Source organism: Pempheris klunzingeri, chromosome 20, assembly GCF_042242105.1.
Source record: "Pempheris klunzingeri isolate RE-2024b chromosome 20, fPemKlu1.hap1, whole genome shotgun sequence".
Classification (NCBI taxonomy): Eukaryota; Metazoa; Chordata; class Actinopteri; order Acropomatiformes; family Pempheridae; genus Pempheris; species Pempheris klunzingeri.
In genome coordinates, this window is record NC_092031.1 from 14,235,772 (window position 1) to 14,260,529 (window position 24,758).

The 24,758-nt window shown below is 42.9% G+C and overlaps 3 protein-coding genes across 5 annotated transcripts; 1 reads left to right on the plus strand and 2 right to left on the minus strand.

The window, feature by feature from the left end:
- Positions 1-312: 312 nt before the first annotated feature.
- Positions 313-6,574, plus strand: tmem235b (transmembrane protein 235b). The gene is made up of 4 exons (XM_070852383.1): positions 313-547; positions 646-726; positions 866-1,003; positions 5,966-6,574. The coding sequence occupies exons 1-4, from the start codon at positions 370-372 to the stop codon at positions 6,193-6,195; spliced, it is 627 nt and encodes a 208-aa protein (XP_070708484.1). The 5' UTR covers positions 313-369; the 3' UTR covers positions 6,196-6,574.
- A 1,491-nt stretch (positions 6,575-8,065) lies between these two features.
- On the minus strand, positions 8,066-16,754 carry LOC139220005 (uncharacterized protein C16orf52 homolog B-like). The gene is made up of 3 exons (XM_070852043.1): positions 16,337-16,754; positions 10,208-10,420; positions 8,066-8,998 (listed from the first exon to the last, which is right to left on the minus strand). The coding sequence occupies exons 1-3, from the start codon at positions 16,440-16,442 to the stop codon at positions 8,814-8,816; spliced, it is 504 nt and encodes a 167-aa protein (XP_070708144.1). The 5' UTR covers positions 16,443-16,754; the 3' UTR covers positions 8,066-8,813.
- Positions 16,755-17,560: 806 nt separating this feature from the next.
- On the minus strand, positions 17,561-24,429 carry uqcrc2b (ubiquinol-cytochrome c reductase core protein 2b). Of its 3 annotated transcripts, XM_070852218.1 has the most exons (15): positions 24,342-24,405; positions 22,829-22,861; positions 22,638-22,739; positions 22,208-22,357; positions 21,951-22,015; positions 21,797-21,853; positions 21,253-21,377; positions 20,136-20,233; positions 19,986-20,043; positions 19,731-19,826; positions 19,431-19,630; positions 19,158-19,238; positions 18,958-19,034; positions 18,016-18,169; positions 17,561-17,901 (listed from the first exon to the last, which is right to left on the minus strand). In XM_070852218.1, exons 1-15 carry the CDS (start codon positions 24,372-24,374, stop codon positions 17,818-17,820), a joined length of 1,413 nt encoding a protein of 470 aa, XP_070708319.1. In that variant the 5' UTR covers positions 24,375-24,405; the 3' UTR covers positions 17,561-17,817. The 3 variants fall into 3 exon arrangements, with proteins under 3 accessions (XP_070708319.1, XP_070708321.1, XP_070708320.1); XM_070852220.1 differs by lacking the exon at positions 22,638-22,739 and having other exon boundaries at positions 22,775-22,861; positions 24,342-24,429; XM_070852219.1 differs by lacking the exon at positions 22,829-22,861 and having other exon boundaries at positions 24,342-24,428.
- Positions 24,430-24,758: the final 329 nt, after the last annotated feature.

Sequence of the window (24,758 nt, forward strand, 5' to 3'; positions counted from 1 at the left end):
TTCATCATATCTGTTTTTATTCTACTGCTGGCTGTAAACTTTCCCCACATCCCTGCATTACTCTCTGCCTCTCTTTTGTGCGTAAACGTGTGCGCCTCCCGGTTAAGTTCAAGTCCCTCCCAGTCACAAGCTGCTGTCATCATCCTCATGCAGCTTTTGTGAATCGACTCTTTCAGTCAGGGATGAGCTGATCTCCATCTCCGTTCTGTAGATTTTATTGACTGCCTCCACAGGGAAGCTTTTGGACAATCTTGGCACCGTAATGCGCCTTTCTCGCGCCCTCCGCTTCTCGCAATGAGCGCGTATGAAAGAGTGGCTCTACACTAGGGAGCCCGCGTTACGCGTGAGTTAAACCCTCACCTGTGCAGGATGAAGGTCACCTTTGGCGCTGTGGTGGTCGCTGCCGGCATCTGCGGTATCCTCAGCTTCGCTTTTTTGGCGGCTTCCCTCGGAACCGATTATTGGTACATCATAGAGATGAACCCAACCAACACGAGCGATTTAGAGGACATGAGCTCCCACTCGGGACTGTGGAGCATCAACGAAGGTGGGCTGTTTTTTTTTACTCACAATGAATGAGATTTGAGCGAAATGTCAGATATGAAAATAACTTTGCTTTTCCTCATTTTCAATCGTGACATCCAGGAGGGAGGACGTTAGCAGACTCCATTGACTCTTTCACAGCTGACCACTCCAGATACTCTGAGACTGAGCTGCACATGCAGAGTGAGCCTCTCCTCTTCCTCGTCTCTCTGATTAAACCCTGTGCTGCTCATAACACACTCTGGTAATGAAGTTTTATTGTCAAGACAGCAATGCTCTCTAATCAATCTGTGTGTGTGTGTGTGTGTGTGTTGATATGCAGACATGCACAGTGCAATAGTGGTGCTGCTTCCCTTCAGCCTGGTCTTGTTGCTGTTTGGGGGCATCTGTGGTTTGGTCAGCTCCCTGGCTCGGAGCCCTGTCCTCCTCACCTGCACGGCCTCCTTCTTCTTCGTCTGCAGTAAGTTCAGTTCCTTCTCTCAGGTGTGCAAAGATCAGGTCCACGGATGAAGCTTTTCCACACGGCGTCCGTAACTCTGTGAGGGAAATGCTGTGCGTGGCACTGTGGTACACAGATCCATTAAAAGAAAAAACACATTCTCAAGTGGCAATCATGCATTCAGATGAATCAGTGCTACGGAGGAGAGTATCCAGTTATCTTGACATGCCTTTAACTCTGTCTGGTGAGGAAGAGAATACATAAGAGTGCACTAAAAGCTCTCATCCATCTTCCTCATACATTTAGTGCATCAGCGGATGGATGGAAACTTATTATCCTTTTGGATTGTATTAGAAAATGGGCTTCAGCACTGTGGTGGTTATTTACTCTCCATTCATCAGACATTTACAAAAATGTATATATATATAGATATACAGTACTGTGCAAATGTTTATGGCAGGTGTGAAGAAGTGCTGTGAAGTAACAATACTTTCAAGCAAATAGAAGAAAAATCAGTATTTGGTGTGACCACCCTTTGCCTTCAAAACAGCTTCAATTCTTCTAGGTACACCTGCCCAAAGTCTGTATGATCAATCAGTTATACCAAACAGATGCTAATGATCATCAATTTAATATGTAGGTTGAAACACAGCCATTAACTGAAATGGTGAGGAGCAAACTCTGCTACCGAGGTGATGTTGTGGAAGACAGTTTCATGTCATAGGTCATCGTGGCGAGACTGAGCACAGCAACAAGACACAAGGTAGTTAAACTGCATCAGCAAGGTCTCTGCCAGGCAAAGATTTCACAGCAGACTGGGGTTTCTAGATGTGCTGTTCAAGCTCTTTTGAAGAAGCACAAAGAAACAGGCAACCTTGAGGACTGTAGATGCAGCAGATGAAAGACACATTATGTTTACTTCCCTTCGAAATCAGAAGATGTCCAGCAGTGCCATCTGCTCAGAACTAGCAGAAACCAGTGGGACCCAAGTACACCATCTACTGTCCAGAGAAGTCTGGCCAGAAGTCTTCGTGGAAGTATTGTGGCCAAAAAGCCAAACCTCCGAGGTGGAAACTTGGCCAAGCGACTCAACTATGCATGAAAACACAGGAACTGTGGTGCAGAAAACCGGCCCCAGGTGCTCTGGACTGATGAGTCAAAATGTGAAATATTTGGCTATAACAGAAGGCAGTTTGTTCGCTGAATGGCTGGAGAGTGGAACAATGAGTGTCTGCAGGCAGCGGTGAAGCAGGGTGGAGGTTCATTGCATTTCTGCAAATGGAGTTGGGGATGTGGTCAGAATTAATGGTGTCCTCAATGCTGAGAAATACAGGCAGATACTTATCCATCATGCAACACCATCAGGGAGGCGTCTGATTGGCCCCAGATTTATTCTGCAGCAGGACAACGACCCCAAACATACAGACAATATCAGCCTACATCCACAGAAGATCTGTGGTTAGTTCTCCAAGATGTTCGCAACAACCTTCCCGCCAAGTTCCTTCACAAATTGTGTGCAAGTTTAAAAAGAAGAATTGATGCTGTCTTGAAGGCAAAGGGTGGTCACACTAAATATTGATTTGATTTAGATTTTTCTTCTGTTCGCTCACTTTGCATTTTGTAAATCGATAAAAGAATTATACTTTTGAAAGCAGTCTTACTGTACAGCATTTCTTCACATCTTCCTAAAACCTTTGCACAGTACTGTATAAGCATATTTGGGTGGAATGAGGCAGTGAAGTCAGGCCATGTGGTTAGTTTGAGCAGATGGAGCTCGTTACTTTATGTGCAGGGCTGAAATTGACCTCAGTTACAGTTATTGACCGTATGTGGCCAAAGGGACTGATGATGATTTAGTCCGGCCAGATTGATTAAGTATGCATGAATGGGCAGGTGTGTGTGTGTGTGTGTGTGTGTGTGTGTGTGTGTGTGTGTGTGTGTGTGTGTGTCTCTGTGTGTGTGTGTGTGTGTGTGTGTGTGTGTGTGTGTGTGTGTGTGTGTCTCTGTGTGTCTCTGTGTGTGTGTGTGTGTGTGTGTGTGTGTGTGTGTGTGTGTGTGTCTGTCTCTGTCTGTGTGTGTGTGTGTGTGTGGCCACATCAGAAGTACTTCATCCTATACGGTTGGATGCTTTCTGAGAGCTTTATTGGTCTGTTGAGAGGCACCTTGGAAGCGACTGCAACCCAAATTTGCATTCATTTACCAGCCCGTGTTTCATTTCATTCCACCTTTAGTTTCACGTTGTTTGTGTGGGACAGTTGAGGTTAGCAGTTGTAAAGTCCTCCTGAAATCTGCACCCGCTGGGACGGCAACTTGGTCGTACAATACGAACAACGAAGAAGACGATGTTTGTAGTTGGTAGTTTGTAGCAGTTGGTTTACATTATTATCACATCTCTTAACATTGATGCATGTCAGAATATGGCAAAATTATATATTTAATTATAGAATAAATATGTTGAGTGTGGAAAACTCAAGAATTCAACAATAAAATTAATTTAATTAAATTAAAGTTAATTTTCAATTAGATTTTGTTTGGAAAAACTACTATACTTACTAAATGTTTTTAAAATAATGACCTGAACAATAATGTAACAATACTGCGCCACTAAACTTTCCCACCAAAGGATAATAATGAGGTCAACTGACTATTATATAAAGATTAACATAATACATTATATATTACACTGTAAAAACTTAACCTGGCTATCTGATCTAAATAGAATAAATTGGTTAATGATGCTGGATTAGTCACCAATCTCTCAAATTAAACTTTCTGATCTGTATTTTGAATCTGTGCCACAACGATAACAGAATAAACTGGATGAAAAAAAGCTCCCTAAAAAAAAGGGAATGAGAGACAGCTGGTAGTTACAGAAAAATAGAACCTTTTTTTGGCACTTAAAAAACAACAACATAAAAATGGTATTAATAGCACAGAAAACTACATGCAGCTGCTTGTGTCTCTCCATTCCTCTCTTTTTTTGTATAAGCTAAAAAAAAACACTCATATTTATACGTATTTTACCATCAAATAAATCATTTAAATGTTAGAATAGAGTTAGATTACCGTTAACCATGTTAAAGCTCTTATGTTGATTGGTGTATTTAATGTAATGAAGTTATTCGTGAGCGCTTGAACTTAGTGCCTGAGCAGCTCTTCCCTCTGGGTGTGTTGGTGCTCTCCTGCCAGCGCCTTATGACCTCCATAAAGAGGGCCTTGTGATGGATAAACACCAACTTAAAAGGACTCTTTATAGTCTCCCTTTAATAAGCAGCACATGGAAATGTGTGGAATGGGATAAAGACTTTAATTAGATTGGACTTGTCTTGTGAACCTTTTGACTGTCCGACTTTTGAAATCCCCCCCCCTCAGCCTCCTAGCCAGACATTTCTGTCTTGTTGTCTTTGACTCCAAATACGATTAATTTTTTTTTTTAGTGTATTAACATTTAATAAATACTCATTTTTAGTCAGCATGTAATGTGTTAATAAATCCCAACACAAACACACAGCAAAAGTAAATGAGGTCATGCCTTATTACCAAACAGTGTGTGTGTGTGTGTGTGTGTGTGTGTGTGTGTGTATGTTGTGTATATATACATATGTTCATATAACAGATTTTTGTTCTGTCTTCGTCCTAATGTTGCAACCACTTTCCTCCCCGACCATTAAACAGTCTAATGAGTGTCTGGACTTCCTGCAGGGCCGCTCTAATTTCTCCCTGTTCGCTTCATTCTCAGCACACTTTCAGTTTTCCTCTGAAATGAGAACATTTACAAAGTGCTTCTACTCTCAAAACCAAACCACACTAGCAACAAAAGCACAAGTGTTATTGTATTTATTGCTGCCCTTGTCTACATTGTAGTGCCACTAATGTCAACCATGTTCGCTACCTAACTGTAGCATGCTAACATTTAGCATTACGTAATTATATATAATTAGCTGCACACAGGATACATGGGAAACAAGTCATGAAGGTAGATCCTCTGAGAACCATGAATGACAAAAAAAAAAACTTCATGGCAATCCATCAAAACGTTGTGGAGGCATTTCAGTTGGGACCAAAGTGGTGAACCGACAGACGGACCGAGCATCAGTTCAAACCCCAAACATGTTACTTTTCTATCATAGAAGATTTTATTTTTTTAAAGCAATAAATCTTCAAGCTGCCACCAATTTTTGGCTTAAACTGTTCACCAAAACTGCTGCTAACATTCTCTCAATGCAATCATTTTCGGCCGTCACAGGAGGAGGAGGGAGAGGAATAGTAGTAGTGATCCTTCCTCTATGTGCAGTAGGTGAGGCAGTTTACAGTCTGCTTCTCTGCTCCTCATGGCGAGTTGCATTAGAATCAGATGCAGCTTCTTCATCATTCTGTGCGCTCGTAGCACCTCGGGGTGTAATCGCAATAAAACGATTATTAGTCCCGCTCTGGGGAGCCTCTGCGCTCCGCTTGCATCCCCTTTAAAAAAGTGTTTCCAATGGCAACACTGTGAAAGTTGTGGGGACTGTGTGTGTTCGTGTGCCTCAGGCGAGTCTCTGACGACTGGGATGTTGTGCAACGAGTGCGTCACTACATTTCCTGTCTCTCACAATATGAGATTTTGATTAGGTAATGACTTGATGTCACTGCTGGTTTCATTGATGAGCTCTCAGCATGGAGCTCTGAGTGGTCCCAATTTCCGCTTTATAATTGCTTGTGCTTAAAAACACAACCTATATAGAATGTTTTTGGTTAATAGATGGTTTTGGTTGTCCTCAGTTCCACTCTGCATCCCAGAGAAACCACTTGGATGAACATTTTTTAATGTACAGTATAAAGCACCAAAATAGAATAAGGCCATTATTGTGATGAATCAGTATCAAGGTTCCCTCCAAAACATGAAAACAGGCCAGTTTGTGGTCTTTAATTCTACAAATCTTAATGTCCAGCTGAGTTCAGAAACCCACTCTGTGTGTGTGTGTGTGATGCATCTCTCTCCAGGTCTGTTGACCCTGTGTGGCGTGAGCCTCTACATCGTCTATTCGAACCAGGCCCTGGCTGAGACGGAGAGGCTGGTGGGGCCGGAGGGCCTGGCCTATATCCACACGTCCTTCGGCTGGTCTCTGGGTCTGGCCTGGCTCTCCTACGGCCTGGAGCTCCTCGTCGGGGCGCTGCTGCTCGTAGCCGCCCGAATGGCCAGGCTGCAGCACAGCAGTAACAGCATGGCCTGAGAGAATCATCCACAGTGGATCCAACACATTCAGAGCGGAGGACTGGACTGGACTGGACTGGACTGGACTGGACTGGACTGGACTGGGTGCGTTGCTGCCTCGTGGTTCTGCCTCAGAGCATTGTAACATACAATAGCTGGACTGTATTAAGGCTTTGACATAATACAACAGTGGAACTAAAGATGTGAAGTGCTGGACTTCCCTGAGTTAAATTTAACCGATCACGCCCTCTTGTGGTTAGAATTGAAGTTGCGCCTCATATCCACCACTGGTGCACTTGACCAGGCTGATTGTCACACTGTACTAATTAAATCTGTGCCAAACTAAGTTGACGACCTCACCATTTAAGATCCTTACATGTTACTTTAAAGCTTTAGATACATTTATACTGTGCATCAAACATGCTCTCACATTTTAGGCCTGAGCAGGTCTGTCTGTTTTTTGCTTAAAACCTTTATTCTTTGTGCTACGCATTTGTGGAATACATTTTTTAAACATGAATCTGATCTGATGTCCCCAAAGAATATGTCAACTGTGTCTTTTTTTCCCAATTATGTCATTGTTGGTTATTTAAATTTTCCACAGTGGAGAGAAAGAGAGAGAAACTACTCCTTACTCTGTAGTCCAGCATAAGAACTAAAGGCTCTCTCTCTCCTTCCACTGCAGCACTGGCAAAGTAGATACACAAAACTATTTTATTTAAAATGTCTTAAAGTAGCAGTACTTGTGGCTGGGAGATTTGGTTTGAAGCTTAAAGGTAGTTTGTGTACTTTTATGAAAGTAACTTTGCAGCTTCAATAGTTTTAAGTCCTGTCATGTAACCGCTGCAAGCTGGACACAGGCCAGTTATGTTTAGCAAAGCTGCTGCTGCTTTATAGCAAAAAGACAAAATATCTAATGCTGCTCCGTCCAATGCAGAACACCTGATGTTTAAAAGACAGCGATACACGTTGGGATGTGACCTTCAACACATGACGGAGGTTCCTGCAGCTATCGCCCAGAGCTTAATGGATATTTTCAGAAGACCACAAACACATCACCAAATACTTTTCTAAGACGTTCCTATGGCAACCTAAACATCCTGTGCATCCACTCAGACAAAGGATGAAAAGTGGGTGTGAGAGTGCTCTGAACAAGCTCTGCCTCGCTGCAGATAAGCACTGAAGGCAAAAGCATTTGCAGAGAGATTCATTTTGGCCATCAGATGAGCTTCATGTTTGTCCAAAAAAATAATTTGTTTAGCTCTGATCATAAGATTTTTGACTTTATTAAATGTGGAAACGCTTCATGAGCCCAAGAGGTCGAAGAATGTGTTAAACTCAGAAAAAACTATGCCATCCTTCAGCTGACATAAAAAAAAAAAAAGTGAACACTGCTCTTGATTGTAAATAATTACAGTGATACGCTCTTCTAAAACAAATCGACGAGACGGCTCGCCAATGATTCATCTTTAATGAGATGAGATCTTCCATGCTCATTCAAGACCATCACAGTGCTTCTAGAAAGCGACGCAGACTGGCCGTCTGTTCATTTATACAGAAATGGAGAAGCATCAACGTCCCGAATGTACAAAACAAACAAGTCACGGATTGACTCATTTCTTGATACGGTGTTTAAACACCAGGGAATGAGTTATACATTCACTGCATCACTAGAAAATAACAAAGCTGAGACAGAGAGACCACAACAGGTTTGACCTGTTAATTTGAGTCTTGCTGCTGATTCTTACTGTCGAAGGTTTAGCTCAACAGCATCAGAGACCAGCTCTTCCATGGATCCATCTTTACATCACCCCCCCGATCATGTACAAGAGTTCAACTGACAAGTTTTTCAATGTCGACCAACATGGTGTTTGTCATTTTGTACAAACTTTGCTTTTTTTTTTTTACATTCCAGTTCAAACAGTTTTCCATCATCCTACATTTGATGTATCCAGAATTTGAGATTTGATCTCATGAAACTCAACAACATTATAGTCAATTTAAGGTTAACAGTGCTTTAAGGCAAAGTGATCCACCTCTCATTAATGGCAGGGAAACTCTGGGATACCTTTTTAATAAAAATAGCTTTTACAAAAAAAAAAAAAAAACCATAACTGAACATTTAAATAAATAAAATGTGCCAAGAAAGTGAAACTTCATGGTATATATGACCGATTGTTCCATGTAGCTGTGTTCACAGAGGAACCTCCGTCACATTGGAGGTGACTGGATCATACTGGGTGCGTTGGCCGGTATCAGGCCTGACATCAGTCCAATCTCAACATGTGCATCTTGGTTGACAGGATGAGAAGAACGAGGGTCATCTGTCAGTAAATGTTAAGATGACATATAATACAGCAGGCCTCCCTTGACAGTCCTGAATCCATTTCCATCCTGTTTATTAATATTCTCCTGTCTGTTCACCTCTTCGCTCGGGACGGATGATTTCAGAGCTGCTCAGTCACCGAACAAACAGGATCATCCAAAAGGAAAAAAAACACAAACAAGTGCGTCTCAGTTTTGTTCTACTTGAATGAAACCTCCAGCGCCGCCACGGAAGAGTCATGTCTAACAAAACCTGCCCCCGATGGTGGGGTTTCTCCAGAGATACAAAAACGAGGAGGGGGGGGGGGCGTGTCAGCCAGGCAAGCATACCTTCCCAGCAAACAGCAGTCCCACTATGGTGAAGAATATGGACAGAACGAAGAGCACGTAGGAGGAGCCCACCACTGTGTTGTTGGGGAGCTTATATGGCTGTCCGCCAACCTCGTTGATGTAGAAGCCGATGGGGAATATGAGAGCAGCCATGCAGAACAGGACCACTGTGACGGAGGGAAAACAAGAACAGAGAGAAAAACATGAACATCCTCTTTAGACCAGAGACTCCCAACCGGGTGTACTTCTGCGGTTACCAGAGAGCATGAGGAAAAATTGCAGAGTAGCTCTACGAATTTGAAAAAAAAAAAAAAAAAACAGTATTTATAATTTAAATCTTAAAAATATGCCCAAACAGTTAGCTGAACACCATGTGGATGAAAACTAGACAGCAAACCAGCAGATGAGTTTTAACAGTTCAAAAACGTGATGGATAAATGGATGGAACAGACAAATATTTATGTTAGCTAAGAGTAATGGATAAAGTGTTTAAAATCTAATTAAATAATGAATAAATGGTGAGTAGGATAAAGTAATGGATAAAATGGTTAAAGCAGATAAAGGTAACAGATAACAGCTACAACTGTTCATTACAATGAATCACTTATGGGTTAAAATAGGTGGTTAAAGCCGTGGATAAATGGTTCAAATAGTTAGCTGACAGATTAAATATTTGGCTTTTCATGTCATCCATGAAGCACTTGGTCATAATGTGGAGACCCTTCAAGGCAGCTCTCAGGTATTAAAATGTGAGTGGAACAACTGTCCCTGGATCACGGCCATATGTGAAAAATTATTATCCTGAGGATAAAGTCAGAATTGCAATACATTTTTTTAACATGTGGCCCTAATCTTCTCCCGTAGTCTACTCTTGTGGAACCTGCTTCAGATTTTTCTATATTTAGAGCCAAGTGAAGCGCTCCTCCTGCCGTGGGCCCCTCTAACAGACAAACTCCGTGTCTTCGCTGTAAAAATAGAAACCCATCAATTAGAGCTCGTCGGCAGTCACTTTGTCAAGATGCTCATAATTACCAGACTAAAAGCTTTCCTGAGATGAAACTCAGAGTGGTGGTGTCGAGGTAAGCTCCATTTATTTCACGGGAGATTCTAAAGCAGCATCTTTTACTTGCTCAGGCATTTTATAAACTATAATGGGCACTTTGGCCTCGAGCTGCAGCTAATTTCTGACCTTGACGTGGTACTTAACAGCTACAGGGTTTTACCGTGAAATTAAGGCCACTTTGATATTCATAAATCCTGCCATGTGGCAGCTGCAGGTAGCTGATCCTTTATACCAAAGGAAAAAGACACAAAAGATATAATGCAGAGACACATTTGTGGGTGGAATAAGAGAAGAGCTGGCTGTGAACACCTACTCCCTGTGAAGGCAATCCATCGGGCGTATCGGGCGGCCTCGCGGCGCCAGCGTGACATCACCAGCAGGCCACAGGTGAGGGTGAGGGAGATGATGCCCAGGATGATGAAAAAGAGTGTGGTGATCCACTCTGGGGGCAGCTGTGGGGGGCTGCAGGTCCGGTCTCTGCCGTGGATGGTCTGGCACTGCTGGACAAGACCCACGGTCAGAGAGCCTGGATGGAGAACACAGGGGAAAAAATGTTTCCTTTCTGATCCATGAAAAATGTTTATTGTTGCTTATTTAGTAATTTTAAACACATCACTGACATATAAGTTGATATGTTTGATTATTTACATGTCTAGCAGTTATGGAGCTACATTATCATATCATAATGAGTCATGTTTCTGGCCACCCGGCAAATGCAAGTCTGATACTGACTAGGGTGGATGTCCAACCAGTGTTGATGATAAATGAAGTCCATTGAAGCAATAAACCCCTCAGCTTGTGCTATATCAACCGACAAAGTTGAGTGTTCCTGTTTGTGGAAACGTATGGCAGTGCCTACATTTACCATGATGCATTGCACGCAAGCATCTGACTCCCAACCACTAAATCCTCTCCACTCCACTCTCTCAGGGTTGGCGTCGCACACAGACTGCTCAAAAACGAGAAAAACAACGCTCAATAAGAACTGCCCATGCTAAAATGGAGAGCAGCGGAACAGACCGATTAGCCGAGCTGACAGAGACCGTAGTTCCTCCTGGTCACGATGACTCGGACGACAGTGCTGGTGAGCAGGAAGTACAACAGATTTTGCAGCAGGATAGCTCTGTTTTCTTGGTCAATATAGCAGACACTGAGGTATTATTTCTTCTATGGATAATATTTACCAACATCACTGTCTGGACGTCCACATAAAATGTGGCAATGTTTCCCTGTAACTCATTTTTGGTCTCTACCATCTCCTGCGGGAAATACCAGCCAGCTAGGTGCTGTGTCTGTCTCCGGTTCGGTGCTGAGCAGGTAGTATTTTTAGAGCTTTTTTCACTGAAATCAGCTGTTTCATTCAGCTAAAAAAGACCCTATGAGAGCCATGAGAGTGAAACAAACCATTAAAACACTGGCACCATAGTAACCAACACATCATCCAGATGGATAACACTCCAAAGTCTACTGCACATTAAAATCAGTATATGAAAGGTAGCTTGTAGCATACTGGTAGTTGGCAAAGACAAAGAGTCTAATACACAGTAGCAGCAACAAACAGTATGACATCATCTGTCCATATGTTATTCTAGCTGTAAGATATGATGACCTCCCAGGAGTCCCTGGATTCCCCACAGTGACCGGGGGCCGAGGAACCTGTTGGTATGGAAACACTCCGGCGGGCAGCGTGCCAGCGGCAGCGTTGACCCCCCAGTGATTCATGTATGACATCAAACAGGTTCAGGTTCCTGGCATCAGAGAAACGAAGATTAACAGCCAAGACGGAAATGGAGAGATCAATGACCCCTACATCAGATGGCAAGTCATCTGACGGTCTCCTGCTTCACAAAACCTGGCAGGCGCTGGGATGTCAGGCAGGAGGGCTTCTGCGTATAACACACACATTTGGAGCCCAACAGAGACGGCATCAGCTCAACTCTGCATCCATTCTGACAACACAGAAGCGTCCACACGAGGCAGAGCACATAAACGCTGAATTAAATCCTCCCACACCTTCATTTATTCTTTTGTCTGCCTCTTTTTTCTTACTTATTATCTTGAGCGAGCAGTTAGTGCCTGCAAAGCAGACAGTGAAGAAAGAGGAGCTTTGTGTGTTTTATGGATTTATGGATTTATTCAGGGCAATTTAAAGCAACTTGCTGTAGAATTAACATAATTGTCATGATGGCCAAAATTACAAGTAACCAATATCACAATGAGCGCAGGAAAACAACAGGGAAGCACTGAAACATCTTGTAATTAGGAGGAAAATTAAGTAAGCTGCTGGTACTTAAAGCTATTAAAACCCATTTAACTGTTCAGTATTTTTAAACTACAGTGATGCACAAGTAAAATTATGGAGTTTAGAAAAATACACAACATGCTCATTCCAGTACAAGACAATCATAAAAAGACGTTCTGCCTCTTTCTACATAATGCTACTCCCATATCCCTCACGCCATGAAAGTAAAATCGGCCCTTTAAATATTTATCAGTGGCTTGAAATGGCTTCAGTTCCTGGTCATGGATCCAGTGCTGGGTGATGATACCAGGCTGAGGGGAACATCAGGCCTGAACCACATCCTCCTGCAGGCTGACCTATTCCCCCTGTACACAGGATATCCTGCTCCCCCTCAGCACATCCTTTCATACCGCAGGGTGGGGGACAACCTACATAGTGCATTCATTCTCCAAAAGACACAACCTAGCCATGCGTCCGACCAAAGTGTGTTTTTTGTGGAAAATAGCTTTTGTTTTTAATGAAATGTGGTTCAGAAAGCGATGATTAAAAGCAACAAAAATGACTGTGAATGAAAGCCTTCAAAATAAAATGAGAAAATGTGAAAGAAGAAAAGAACCACAACAACATGTAATGTAAAACAGTTGTCAAATGGAAACTTTTTTTGTGGAGGTCCAATCAGTGTTGATGGTAAATGTAGTCCACTGAAGCAATAAATACCTCAGTGTGTGCTATATCAACTTGCCAGCACTGCCTACATTTACCATGCAGCATTGCACGCAAGATTCTGACTCCCGACCACCAATTTTTCCAGCTCTGCTCTCTCAGGCTTGGCCACATGCGGCTCAAAAACAACATAAACAAGACTCAACAAAAACTGCCCACACTGAAACGCATCGCAGCAGAACAGGCTGATTGTAGTACTTCCTGGTTACCAATGACTCAAATGACAGCGCTGGTGACCAGGAAGTACAACTTGAAATGTGTTCTGATTATTCCAGAGTTAATACTATGAAAACAAACCTTCTTACTTTTTAAACTAATGTTTTTCATACTGAATATCATTGTCATTGTCCAGTATTCTTCACAATTGTAATATTGCAATGCAGAATTTACAAACTGCTAAAGATCCTGAATCTGCTCTTTAAAAAGTGCTACATGGCTTTGATTTTATGTTTACCTCTGAGTTAGCCTGCAAGCTGTGACATCAGATGTTCACCAAATACGTGGTGTGTGTGTGCGTTTGTTTTACAAGTGACCAACCTTGCTAACCTGCACTTACTGAACACTTCATAATCTCAGACACTTCCCTGCTGATTCAAATCTCTCGGCATAACACTTAAGAACACAAACACACTGAGTGCATATGCTCATACTGGTGCGGTTTCTCTCTCTCACACACACACACACACACACACACACACACACTAACAGGCATGCATATCTTATGGTAGATGCCAAAGCACGAGGGACGACAGAGCAGCGCATGGAAACTCCTGTGTTTGATCAGCCGCTTTAACATAACAGCGTTTGGAAATGAGCACGATAACTAATACGAAGTGATCAAAGCGCATATTCACAGTGAGCCTCGGTTCAATGATGAGAAAGAAATGTTCTAAGCTTATTCTGATTTTCTTCATGTTCTTCTGGTTGTTTAAAATAATGTAGAGTGACAAGTTATCCATTTATCAGTGCAGACGCACAGATAGAGAAAAAAAAAAAAATCACGGGGCACGTGCCATTGTCTTTATGTTTTTGACTTACAGCCAGAATAAAATACGTCACAACTGAACCTGAGGAGCTTTAATTCTCCAGGTGGAAAGCATTACACGCCCAGGAGGCCTCATTACAAGTCACACATCTTCATTCCCAAACAACACTTCCTGCCTTCGGGCGATTACTACTCGGCTAATTAAACAGGAACAAAAGGCTTTTAGTGCATTAAGCACAGTGATTTCACACCATCGTTTACCATGACTGATAGGAAGGTAAAATCTGAACACTGAGCTGAACTTCAGTCCATTTTGTACTGTAATAATTGAGTGAAAAAAAGGATCTGGTGCATGGTTACACATTTAATTATGCAACAAAAACACTGCCTGTTACGTACTCAACTTGCAGCTGCAGTCAGTATTTTTTTTACAACAAATTAAATCCTGTAACAACCACTCAGCATGCCAGTTAGGTGCTTATCTCTGCTCCACTGTAGCATTAGGATGGAGGCTGACAAGAACTCCGGGCAGCTGTGGATATACATCGTACTGGTTTGTTTGCCTGTTGCATCAGTTTTAGTCAATGTTTAGCTTTTGGACTTTGCATCTGAATATCACTCTATTGCAATAACCAAGAGGGCTGGCTCTAAGTAGAAGACTGTGGGATTTGGCCAACGTCTGTAGTCAACCCTTTAATTCAAGGACTGACTGCTCAATCAATGGAATACGCCTTTTCCTAAAAATGATCATTAGTAGCAGTAATATGATCATATTGGGGCTAACTAACCATTTAAGTTAATCCAGAACAACAGCTGCTGACACTGATGTAAATCAGGATTATCCTTTCAGACACTATCATTTGTCCCCAGTGACTCATGTGTTTAAAGGCCCTGAAAACATGATCTCAAATCTTAGGTTCAGAAAATCATCCGTAGTTATCATCTATTAAAAGTTAAATGGATAGTTTGGATTATTTGATGTGGGCTTGTATGAGGTACTTTTCCACAGTTAGTGTATTACTTGTTGTGGTAGTGCCACACTTACACTCCCATGTTCTGCAAGGTAAAATTACTGTTTTTATGAATGGAGTCTGGTGACTTTGAAGCCTGCAAAGAAAAGGCTCCCCGTCGGAAAGGGCTGTCTGAAGGCAATCTAAAATGGTAAAAATATTCTAAATGTAGCATCCACTTCAACTGATGTTGATCTTTTTTTAGGTGGGTCTTTTAAAAGTGGTTAAAATCCATATTTCTGCTCCCCCTGTCCACAGCAGTACATTGCTTTGTGTCTTTGTCTGGACTCTAGTCTGTTTCTCCAAACTGGTAGCAGGCTGCCTGCCATTTACTGTAGGCGACACATTGACTATGGATCTCATGCAACCTGACTTTAAATAATCCGAACTATCCCTTTCTAACTTTCTAATAGAGCCTGATGAATGTCCTCAAGTGATGTCACTTGAGTCAGATTTGGTTGGGTTTCATAATGAGCAAAGTCTGGGGGCGTGGAGTTATAAGGAAGTGAGCTCATTTCGCAGCTACATCAGCCGCAACTAGCATAACACACCTGAATCTCCAATAGAGCTGTCAGGGGTTGTAGTTGCATTGTGGGTAATGTAGGCACCAAGGACAAAAAAAATGTGGAATAAAAAATTAAATTCTTTTTAAAAATATACCTGTGGTTCTGCTGCGTCAATTTTTTTACCGTCCATGGTAGTTTGACCTGTAGAGCACTATTTTGAACACTTAAAACCGATCAGAAATTGATCAGATGTTATTGAGCATAGTTTGGCAGCATTATGCAACAACTGTCATCAGATTTTGAGTAAAATCCTGATTGGTGAATGTGTGTGACATCACTTTGCCTCACCAGCCCACTTACAACCAGAGAGAAAAGCACAGATACAAACACAAACAGTGAAACCTCTCATGTCAAATAACCAAAACTAATCAAACTGGAAGAAACCGCTTTGTTCATGCAAGACTAAATGTACAACAAGAAGCTGACTGACAAAATGGACCCCTGATGCTGTGGGGGCCACACTCCCTACTTTATGCTGTCTTGCTTGACCTTTGCTGTACTGAGGCGGTGGCTTTTCATCCCTCTGAATTATGACAGTAAATATATCGCTTTCTTTTTTTGTTTTCATACATTTCTCTGTAATTCATTAAAACTGTCAGTCCAAACCTGGAGTCAGGACTTTTCTCTAATTTGTGTTTTTTTTCCTCCTCAGAGAAGTCAGAGAGAGGAAATTCACTGTTAACCTGTGATGGCTTCTCTTCATTATAGGAGGTCTCCTCTGACACTCTCCTTTAACAATTTAGCAATGTTTGTGTGCAGCTGTTGGCTTTATACTGTCTGATCAGCTGCAAACACTGTGTGTCCACAGTCTGAGCACACTGATGCTTCTTCTGACTCCTGACACAGACCCTCGCGTGGCTGTCAAAGACAAAAAAATTACACTTTTTCAGAGTAAAAAGTATCAACAACATCCTACCAGCCGAATCTCCGGTGCTGATCCAGTCCGGATTGACGATGCTGGCGATGGCGAAGATGTCTGCGGCGAGGAAGAGGCATCCTGATATCACGGTGAGTTTATCCATGTCGGTGGGCACAGGTGGAGGTCAGACTGGTTTTGTGCGCCTCGATCTCACCTCAAAGGGAGGCGGGACATTTGGGAGTCAGCAGCCTAAACCTCGTGTCCCATCATCCCAGCCGGCGCCGGGGAACTTGCGGGGATAGTAAAGGGGTCTGTTTGATCCGCGATGTGTCCGCATGTTGTGTTTGATCCCAGGCGACGAGATACGCCCGACCCGCTGGCCCTCCTCCAGCCCCGGAGGAGAGGATCGCTGCCCGGGCTCATGGATTATTCAAGCTCCGGATGCTTCACCGCATCCAGGTGACATTTGCAAAAAAAAGAAAAAATGGTTTGCTTTGATGGCTGATTAATCTTCCTGCTGTGAAATCAGATTCACGCATGCAGTCGACTTATTTCCTGAGCGCACACGGAGCCCCGGAGCTCCCTCTCCCCCCATATGGACGCTTTTCTTTCCTCTGGACGCACACTGGCGGAAAACGCCGCCCATGCTCACATCAAAGCGCCTGTTTCTGGAGCTGAAAGCCTCCGCTCTGGTGTGCTGAATACCGCCCTTTAAAGCAATGAAGCACCTTGTGACCGCACAGCAGGGGTGTTTCCTGCAGGACGCTGCTGTCCTCCCACAGCAGTGGAAACTAAAATTCCGCCAGCTCGCGCCTCCATGTCTGGAGTGGACAACTCTCGCGAGAACATCCGCAAATAGCCGACACTCCTGGTTCTTGTGCATTACTATAAATTATGCAAAGGGACTCTTGTAAATGAGTAGCTAAAACACCTCTGAGAACAGGAACACCTGAACACTCACAAAAGAGCTCATACACAAAACTTGCAAAAAGAATAAATGAAACTCAAAGTCCACTTAGTTGCTGTGGAGCTTTCTACTATATTAAAAGCTTCCAGTTGTTTTCTAACTTACCAGACTGTGTGTGTTTTAACTTTCCACTTCTTGGACTTCTCACTCACGCTGACTTGATGCTTCACTAATCCTAACTCAATGTCTACTTGCTCTGGAGCTTTCGACCAAATCAACATAAGAACATAAGTTTCCGATGTCAAGAATTAATAGTCACACTAAAAATCAGACATTTTACAATATCCAAAACACAGACCATCACAGCAAAACACTTTTAACTCTGTAAGGTAGATAGAATTTATTCATTATTTTACATCAGCTATACAGTTTATGTGGACAGATGAGTGGACCACGATGGTGTGAAAATATACTGTTACACCTATAAATAACCACGGGTGTTATGACATTATATCTCTCAGTACCACAGCATTTCAAAGGGTAATGATGACTTCTGCTTTTGTTCTGTTTCTGGAAACAAATTCTTCTTCTCCGTCAGAGTTAGATATTGTACGAGGCGACGGTGGGGGCTTTAGATCTCATCCACAAAGGGTGTTTTTATCAGGTTGCCGCTGGACGCCATGGTCTTCTTGCCAGTCATAAATTTCTTGGCAGCCTGGGAATCAAAGTTCAGAACACCATTGTTGACTATGAAACACATTTTTCACACAGTAAATGAAATATTCAGCACATCCTAAAATGCTTATCTGACAAGAGCCAAATGTCTTACATCAGAGACGTCGGCCAAGGAGACGTTGTTGATGTTTTTGGAGATTTCCTCGGCGGGGCAGTACGATCCGGTGGCCAGAGCCTGAGAGCCCATGGCCTCCAGTAAACCCTCTGTAGTCTCCAGGGACATCAGGACCTGCCCCTTCAGCTGGGCCCTGACAGAAAGCCACAATAGTGTAAACTAGGTGACGTTTGACTCATTTTCCTCTGAATGTTAAGTATGAGGGGGAACAGAGGCTAAGATGTGCTTTAAGAGTTTGGCCCAATGTCATACGAAAAGAAATAATGGTGAAACTAACGGGTACCGTGTGTGATGGTTTCATGAACAAGAACTGGAAACAGCAAAAAAACTTTTTGACATGAGACAATTTAGATTTCAGTTTATCAGCTCTTGTGGGCATATAAATGTACATACAACACCAGACTTACACTTAGACAATCTAATTACACCAATCTACATGATGCCATTAGTGAGGATGAGATTTTGTTTTTTAAAAAAAAAAGTAATTTAATTTAGACAATAAAATGTCTAATATGTTTTTATTAACGGCACTTTTTCTCAGCAGACAAATATTGTTATACTGTTTAAAGGTCAGCTACGCTATTTGCCGTCTTACATGAAAAGACAGATCCCACTCTCAAGTCTGTACACAAAACATAAATCCACCAGCAGCAGGCTAACTTAGCTTACCATAAAGACTGGCAATGGAGGGAAACAGCTTGCTTGGCACTGTCCAAATGTAACAAAACCTCCCTACCAGCTTCTCTACAGCTTACCGATTAACTTTCTGTCCCGTTACGTTAATCTGTATAAAGACAGATGTGTAATAGCATCACACTGTAAAAAGGAGGTTAAGTGCTACACAGACATGAGAGTAGTATCAATCTTCTCATCTAACTCTCAACACTTTTCCTTCAACTGCCTCTCGGCTATGTCTCTTACTTGGCCCGAGTGAGGTCCTCAGCTGTGACTCCACCATCAGCAACAGCCTTCACCTGGGCAACAGCAGCCTTCATCACCTGGAGACAGAGGAGGACAGACATAGCATTTAGACATTTTACCCTCCCTCCTTTGATTTTGAAAAAAGGACTGCAGCTGCTTTGATGAACATGATTTCCTCTCCTGACTATGAGCATACTCACATCACCCACAGCTGCAGCCTGGGAGATGGTGTAGACCCCAAACAGACCAGAGTCAGAGTAGCTTGCATTGAAAGCACTGACCTGTTCAGAAAGAAAAGGGGATTTTGTTTATTATCATTTTACAGGCAGCATTGCAGTTATAATTTAACACACTTATTAAGAAGGTGTCGCAGTTTCAAGGTAAAGATGCACAGAAACACAGCCGTAGTCTTGCATTAAGCCATTCAAAGCCCTCCTCTATGAAATCTTTTACAAGTTTGTATTACAACTCACATCGAAGGGGTCAGCAGTTGCCTTGGCAACACCCTGGACCAGTTTGCTGGAGAGGCCGGAGCCCCTCTTGATATGCGGACCAGCTCCCAGTACATGCTGCAGCACACTGAAGGCCAGAGCCTCGCTGGTGCCCGTCGCTGCCGAGTGGCTCACCACCGCCGAGTGGACCATGCTGCTGGTGCTAGGCAGACGGATCTCACCTAGAGGCAGTCAGGGAGCAGTACTGGGTGTCACATTTTAAATTCCAAGTAAAACTCCATGTGGTGTGTGACCATGGTTAACAATGTGGGTTCAGCTCACCTCCACGGTACTGAGCCTTGGCCCCTGTGGTGCCTGCCCCACTGCGGATGTTGAGGAACTGCTCCCCAACTTGCTTCAGCACTGTGTGGTCGACCCCTGAGGGAAAGACCAACATCATAAACGTTAAGATCTGTTGGTCGTTCAGGATAACACCAGGTTTGATGTCCGTTTCTATTAATAGTATCACATAAAGAAGTCATGCTAGAACAGCACTTATATCTTTATGGGTTATGTCAGAGGTATTATGGTGCTCACCGAGTCCGACAAGAGCCATTCTTGCACTTGTGAAATTGTTCTGGACAAACTGGTGCAGCTGGAGAAAAATACCAAACATTAAACAGAGTTTAAAAAGGTATATTAACACTGTGAAGCTCCAAGTGTCCCTCAAGACTGGAAAATACTTACATGTTCAGACTGAATGTTGCCAACCATGTGGTCAGGACAGTACAGAGAGTTACAGAGAGCATTCTTGTAGGCAGCTGAGTGCAGACCTTCAACCATACCTGGAGAAGAGGCGTGATCATTAACTGCAATGTTCTGATGTTAATGCTGTAATATGCGACGTCCTCTCTATCGAAAAATCATTATATCTCCCTGTACGATGCAGTGATAGGACATCCAATCAACAGATACGTGTGGAATCTAATCAAAGTGTCACCTTCAGTCATTGATTAGGTTATGTTCTGTAGCATACAAGTGGGAAAAGAAAAAAAGTGGGTAAAGTAATTTACCGAAATTATCTGGAATGAGGTCCAAAGTCGAATTATCGCATGCCAAATATCTACACTACTCACAAAAAGTTAGGGATATTCGACTTTCAGGTGAAATATATGGAAAATGTAAAAAGTGAATGCTACAGTGATATTATATCATGAAAGTAGGGCATTTAAGTAGAAGCATGTAATGGTAATTTTATTCATCTTAAACAATGTATTGAAAGAAAATCTAACAACAGTGCTGGGTATACCACAACAAAAGATTTTCAGTGTCTCAATAAATTGGGATGTGGCCAAAGGACGTCCACTCCTCTCCTTTCTGTGACTCTTCCAGTCTCTGTATCACTGTTACAACCTCCTGATGACACTCTGTGACCCTCTAAGCTCAGTGAACACCTCCGTCTGAGGACTTCCTGTTTGAAGCCTCCAGTGTTGAGGTGCTGCTGATCAATTGTTAGGTGTCGTCTTGGTCTCATGATGTCAGAATGTGAACAGCATGATGAGGAGGACTGTTTAAATACCAATTCTAACTGAAGCAGGAAATGTATTGGTGGATTCATGGATCAAACCTGTTGTGAATGTTGCTGTTAAGCTTCTTGTTAGAGAACAGCAACTTGTGCAAAAAGTACTGAGACACTGAACAGTTGGACATGTGCATTCAAAGGTTTAGAGAAGGTCACATTAAGTTCACCTGGAAAGGTTAGAATGCATTTTAGGTTCATCCTGAAATTTCACCTGAAAGCCGAATATCCCTAACTTTTTGTGAGTAGTGTATGTGTGCATTACAAGGGAAATCAAAGGCCCACCTATCTGAGTACTCTGTGCAGCCAGGGCCTTGTCCATCTTCAGTCTGGAAGTGAGGTCTGACACCTCCCATGGCCGAAACTCTGGGGCTGTTGTCACATTGATCAAATATTCCATCACTGTGTCACTGCAGACAAATAATGAAGAGGGAGGAAAAACGTGTTAGTGACGTGAAGTGCTCAAACTGTACCATCAAACGGGAAAACAAAACCACTCCTGCACCATATTCTGCCGCTCCAGTGAGCATTCCTTTGAACAGTCACTGTTTCTCAAAACCATGGTGTAAGAGAGACTGATCACACATTATACAGTCACACTTATGTAACTGACGTTTGATTCGAGCTGACCTCAGCCACAGATCTATGAGGAGAAGCAAACTACAAGTGTTTACAGCTATCAAGTTTAAATGGGTTGGTGGCCGGACGGCAGGCTAGACAGGGATGACACACATCAGGCCTCTTTTTACTGTCACATAGCCAGCATGCTGCCTAAAAATCACAGGACCATCATCGTTTGGTCGAATGTGAAAAAGTTAATCCGACTCACATATCGTCTCTCAAGCAGTCAACGGTGTAGACCATGTTATCTCTGGATGAAGTCACGCTGCAGAGAAACAAACGAGCAGATATCCAGATAAGAACACTGATCGAGGAGGAGACTTGTATTCAAAGGTTAGCTGGGACTGTGTTCCTTTACTGACCTCAGGCTGCCTCCCACTGCCTCCACACCACGACATATCTTAAAGGCTGAAGCTCCTTTGGTTGACTGATGCCAAGACAACACCACAAATAATCATGCTCAAAAATAAACATTGGCTACATTCTTGCTCATGTGCTTTAGAGCTATAAGAATAATACTAAATTAGAACAGGGGAGAAAACATTAACAACATCAGTGCTAAATTATTAACAGTTGTTTGAAACCAAACTCAAAATACACCAAGTACTCAGTATCATACCAGGTTGGAGGCCAGGCGGAGGACGTGGGTGACCCCCTGATTTTCAGGGGTCTCATAACGACAGCCGGCCTTGATAAACACTCCTATCTTGGAGGCTGGGGAATAGTTCTCCAGGGAGGCGATCACGAGTCCACTGGGCAGTCTGGTCACCTGGACAGAAGGACACATACGAGATATCCTTCAGTTTATCCATCAAGGATAGAGATTTAGTTAAAGCATGTCAGCCACACTTTAAGGGCCATCTTTAACATTTAGTTAGGAGATCTGATATTTTAAACCAATCATAATGAGAAGAGACAGAGCATAAAAAATGAGCAACATATGCCTTCTTTCTAGAATAAACCAACTAATCTTTAATCTCAGACCCCAAACCACAGTGTTTGGACCCAGCCAACCCCAGCACAGCCATCAGCATCACCCCCCAACATACATGGACGTCCTGGTAGGAGTGGGCAGCCCCTGGAGAGAGCTTGAGGCCAGCCAGGGGCTGGGCAAGGGAATGGCCTGCTCTGGCAGCCGCATAGAAGCGTCTCTGTGGAGGAGAAAGACATGTTAGCAACCACTGACCTGCACATCCTGCGGCTGAAACTTAACGTGTTCAGTGGCCCCAGTGAACTCCACCTTACGGGCAGCCTGGGCCGCGTAAAGCCTTTTCTGGAAAAACAGAGAAGATGGGAAGGCGGGACATTACAACTAATGTGCTACTGACTGATTCAGCAGCAGTTTGAGGAGAAAGCGGATCAGAGGCGTGAAACATTGCGAAATAGCGGGATAGAGGGCGTTATTTTCTGATGATGGTTTCTGTCCACATGTGCTTCTCTTACACAACAGAACAAAACTAATGCTTTTATTCAGTCTGTACATACTTCCTCATGTCATACATGTGACGCGCATGGACAAACTATAGGGCCTCCTTGGTGCTGTTCAAATTTTGTAAGTCTTCTAATTCCACACTGTTGCAGCTACTATACCATGCACAATACTGCAGAATCCCACACTTATTCAAACATTGTGGGACAGGTTCGCAAGAGCGGAGGTGGATCTGTTCGCCTCACAGGAAATGCACAGCGCGAGCTCTGGTTCTCCACAAGCAGTGGAGGCCTTGTCTCACCAAACTCGGTCCAAAAGTCTCCTCTACGCCGTCGGCCAGCATTTGTCCTGAGCATTTGGAAAGGTTAGATTTGCCTTGTGAAACAGAGAGAGCTCACAGAGAGCTCCATGTACTACTGCGTCGGACACAGAGGAATGGTCCGCTGTTCGGTGCTGCTGTGTGAAAAGATGCACAGATCTACATCATGCCCTCTTTCTTGTGCGCCAATTCAACTTGTGTTACTGCTTTATAATGTTTTTATACTTTATACTTTATACAAACACTCTAGCATAAAAGCAACATTAATATCAGCTAATGTATTAACTGGTCAAACTTATTATGGTCAGCTCATGGTTAATTAACTACAATGGACGCTCAGGTCTTTTAAGGTCAATGATTTCATACTTTTGTCAGCAAATGTAAAATCACTCACATAATTTATGATTTATGTTGTGTTTCAATAGGTTAATGAACATCCTGGTGTTCAAAACATGAAGTTTGAGTTGTTACAACAGAGATTTACTGTGTCTGTTTTTCTTCTGAATGATAATGGAGATGTGTAATGCCAAACACAGGTCTCAGATGTTAGCAACGTTGAACATTAGGGGTAATACTGTAATAATTGATGAATGTCACGTCAGCGAGCCGCACATGCTTCGCTACAAATCATTATTATATTAGCTGAGGTGAGGATGCTAAATCTACAAGAAGCTAACCAATCCAACATTGACTTGGCACCTTAGTAGACCCCCAGCTGGGTGAATTGTGTTTAACAAGAGTTAAATGCTCATCCATGTCTTCATTATGTAACGTTATCGGCTGGTTTAATGCTGGTTGAGCTCAGAGTCGTGACAAGCTTCAGCTGACTGCTTCCTCGTCTGTTCTTCATCACACCTACTGTTGACACGACCCTGATGTTTCACACCGTCAGACAATCACGCAAAGGTTGAAACGCGCGGCTGATGCTTCGCCAGCTGTCCCGGCACACACGGAGATATATATTCACATATGAATATATAAAGGATGAGGTTTCTGAGTCCTTACCGATAGCTGACTGATTCCCCGGATCCCCTTCATCTCCCCTCTCTCCTTCACTCAGGACGACGAACCAATATGGCGGCGTGAAAGTGCCCTACCCAGAATGCCTAGCGCGTTCCCTGGCTCGCAAAAGAGCCGTTGAGCCAATGAACGAGCGCCCTCTGTTGCCACGGAGATGAAAATGTGGCGAGACGTTAATGAGGAATAATTTAATGACCTTTATTCTATAAATATACTGATTAGGCTCCTGTGTTATACAGCACCATTAAAAACCTCCTCATGATAATCTTAACTTTAAAATACATAGATGAAAATTCATACAAAGTCTCATTTCTTCTGTTTTCCATAAAGAATATGAGCCGATCACCAATGCTATTGAATCTTGCACCAATAACCGTAGTACCAGGAGTAAAACTGAGACAA

Bases quoted from the DNA above. Each gene is read 5' to 3' on its own strand.
- tmem235b (XM_070852383.1), top strand. From the start codon at position 370: ATGAAGGTCACCTTTGGCGCTGTGGTGGTCGCTGCCGGCATCTGCGGT. The intron at 727-865 runs GTGAGCCTCTCC...GTTGATATGCAG, and splicing joins GACTGAGCTGCACATGCAGA to ACATGCACAGTGCAATAGTG. The intron at 1,004-5,965 runs GTAAGTTCAGTT...ATCTCTCTCCAG, and splicing joins CTCCTTCTTCTTCGTCTGCA to GTCTGTTGACCCTGTGTGGC.
- LOC139220005 (XM_070852043.1), bottom strand. From the start codon at position 16,442: ATGGATAAACTCACCGTGATATCAGGATGCCTCTTCCTCGCCGCAGAC. The intron at 10,421-16,336 runs GTAGGATGTTGT...TTCTCCATCCAG, and splicing joins CAGCACCGGAGATTCGGCTG to GCTCTCTGACCGTGGGTCTT. The intron at 8,999-10,207 runs GTAGGTGTTCAC...CCTCCGTCACAG, and splicing joins ATGGATTGCCTTCACAGGGA to TGGTCCTGTTCTGCATGGCT.
- uqcrc2b (XM_070852218.1), bottom strand. From the start codon at position 24,374: ATGAAGGGGATCCGGGGAATCAGTCAGCTATCG. The intron at 22,862-24,341 runs GTAAGGACTCAG...CTGTTTTTCCAG, and splicing joins GGGGAATCAGTCAGCTATCG to AAAAGGCTTTACGCGGCCCA. The intron at 18,170-18,957 runs GTAAGAGACATA...GCTTTCTGTCAG, and splicing joins GAGGACCTCACTCGGGCCAA to GGCCCAGCTGAAGGGGCAGG.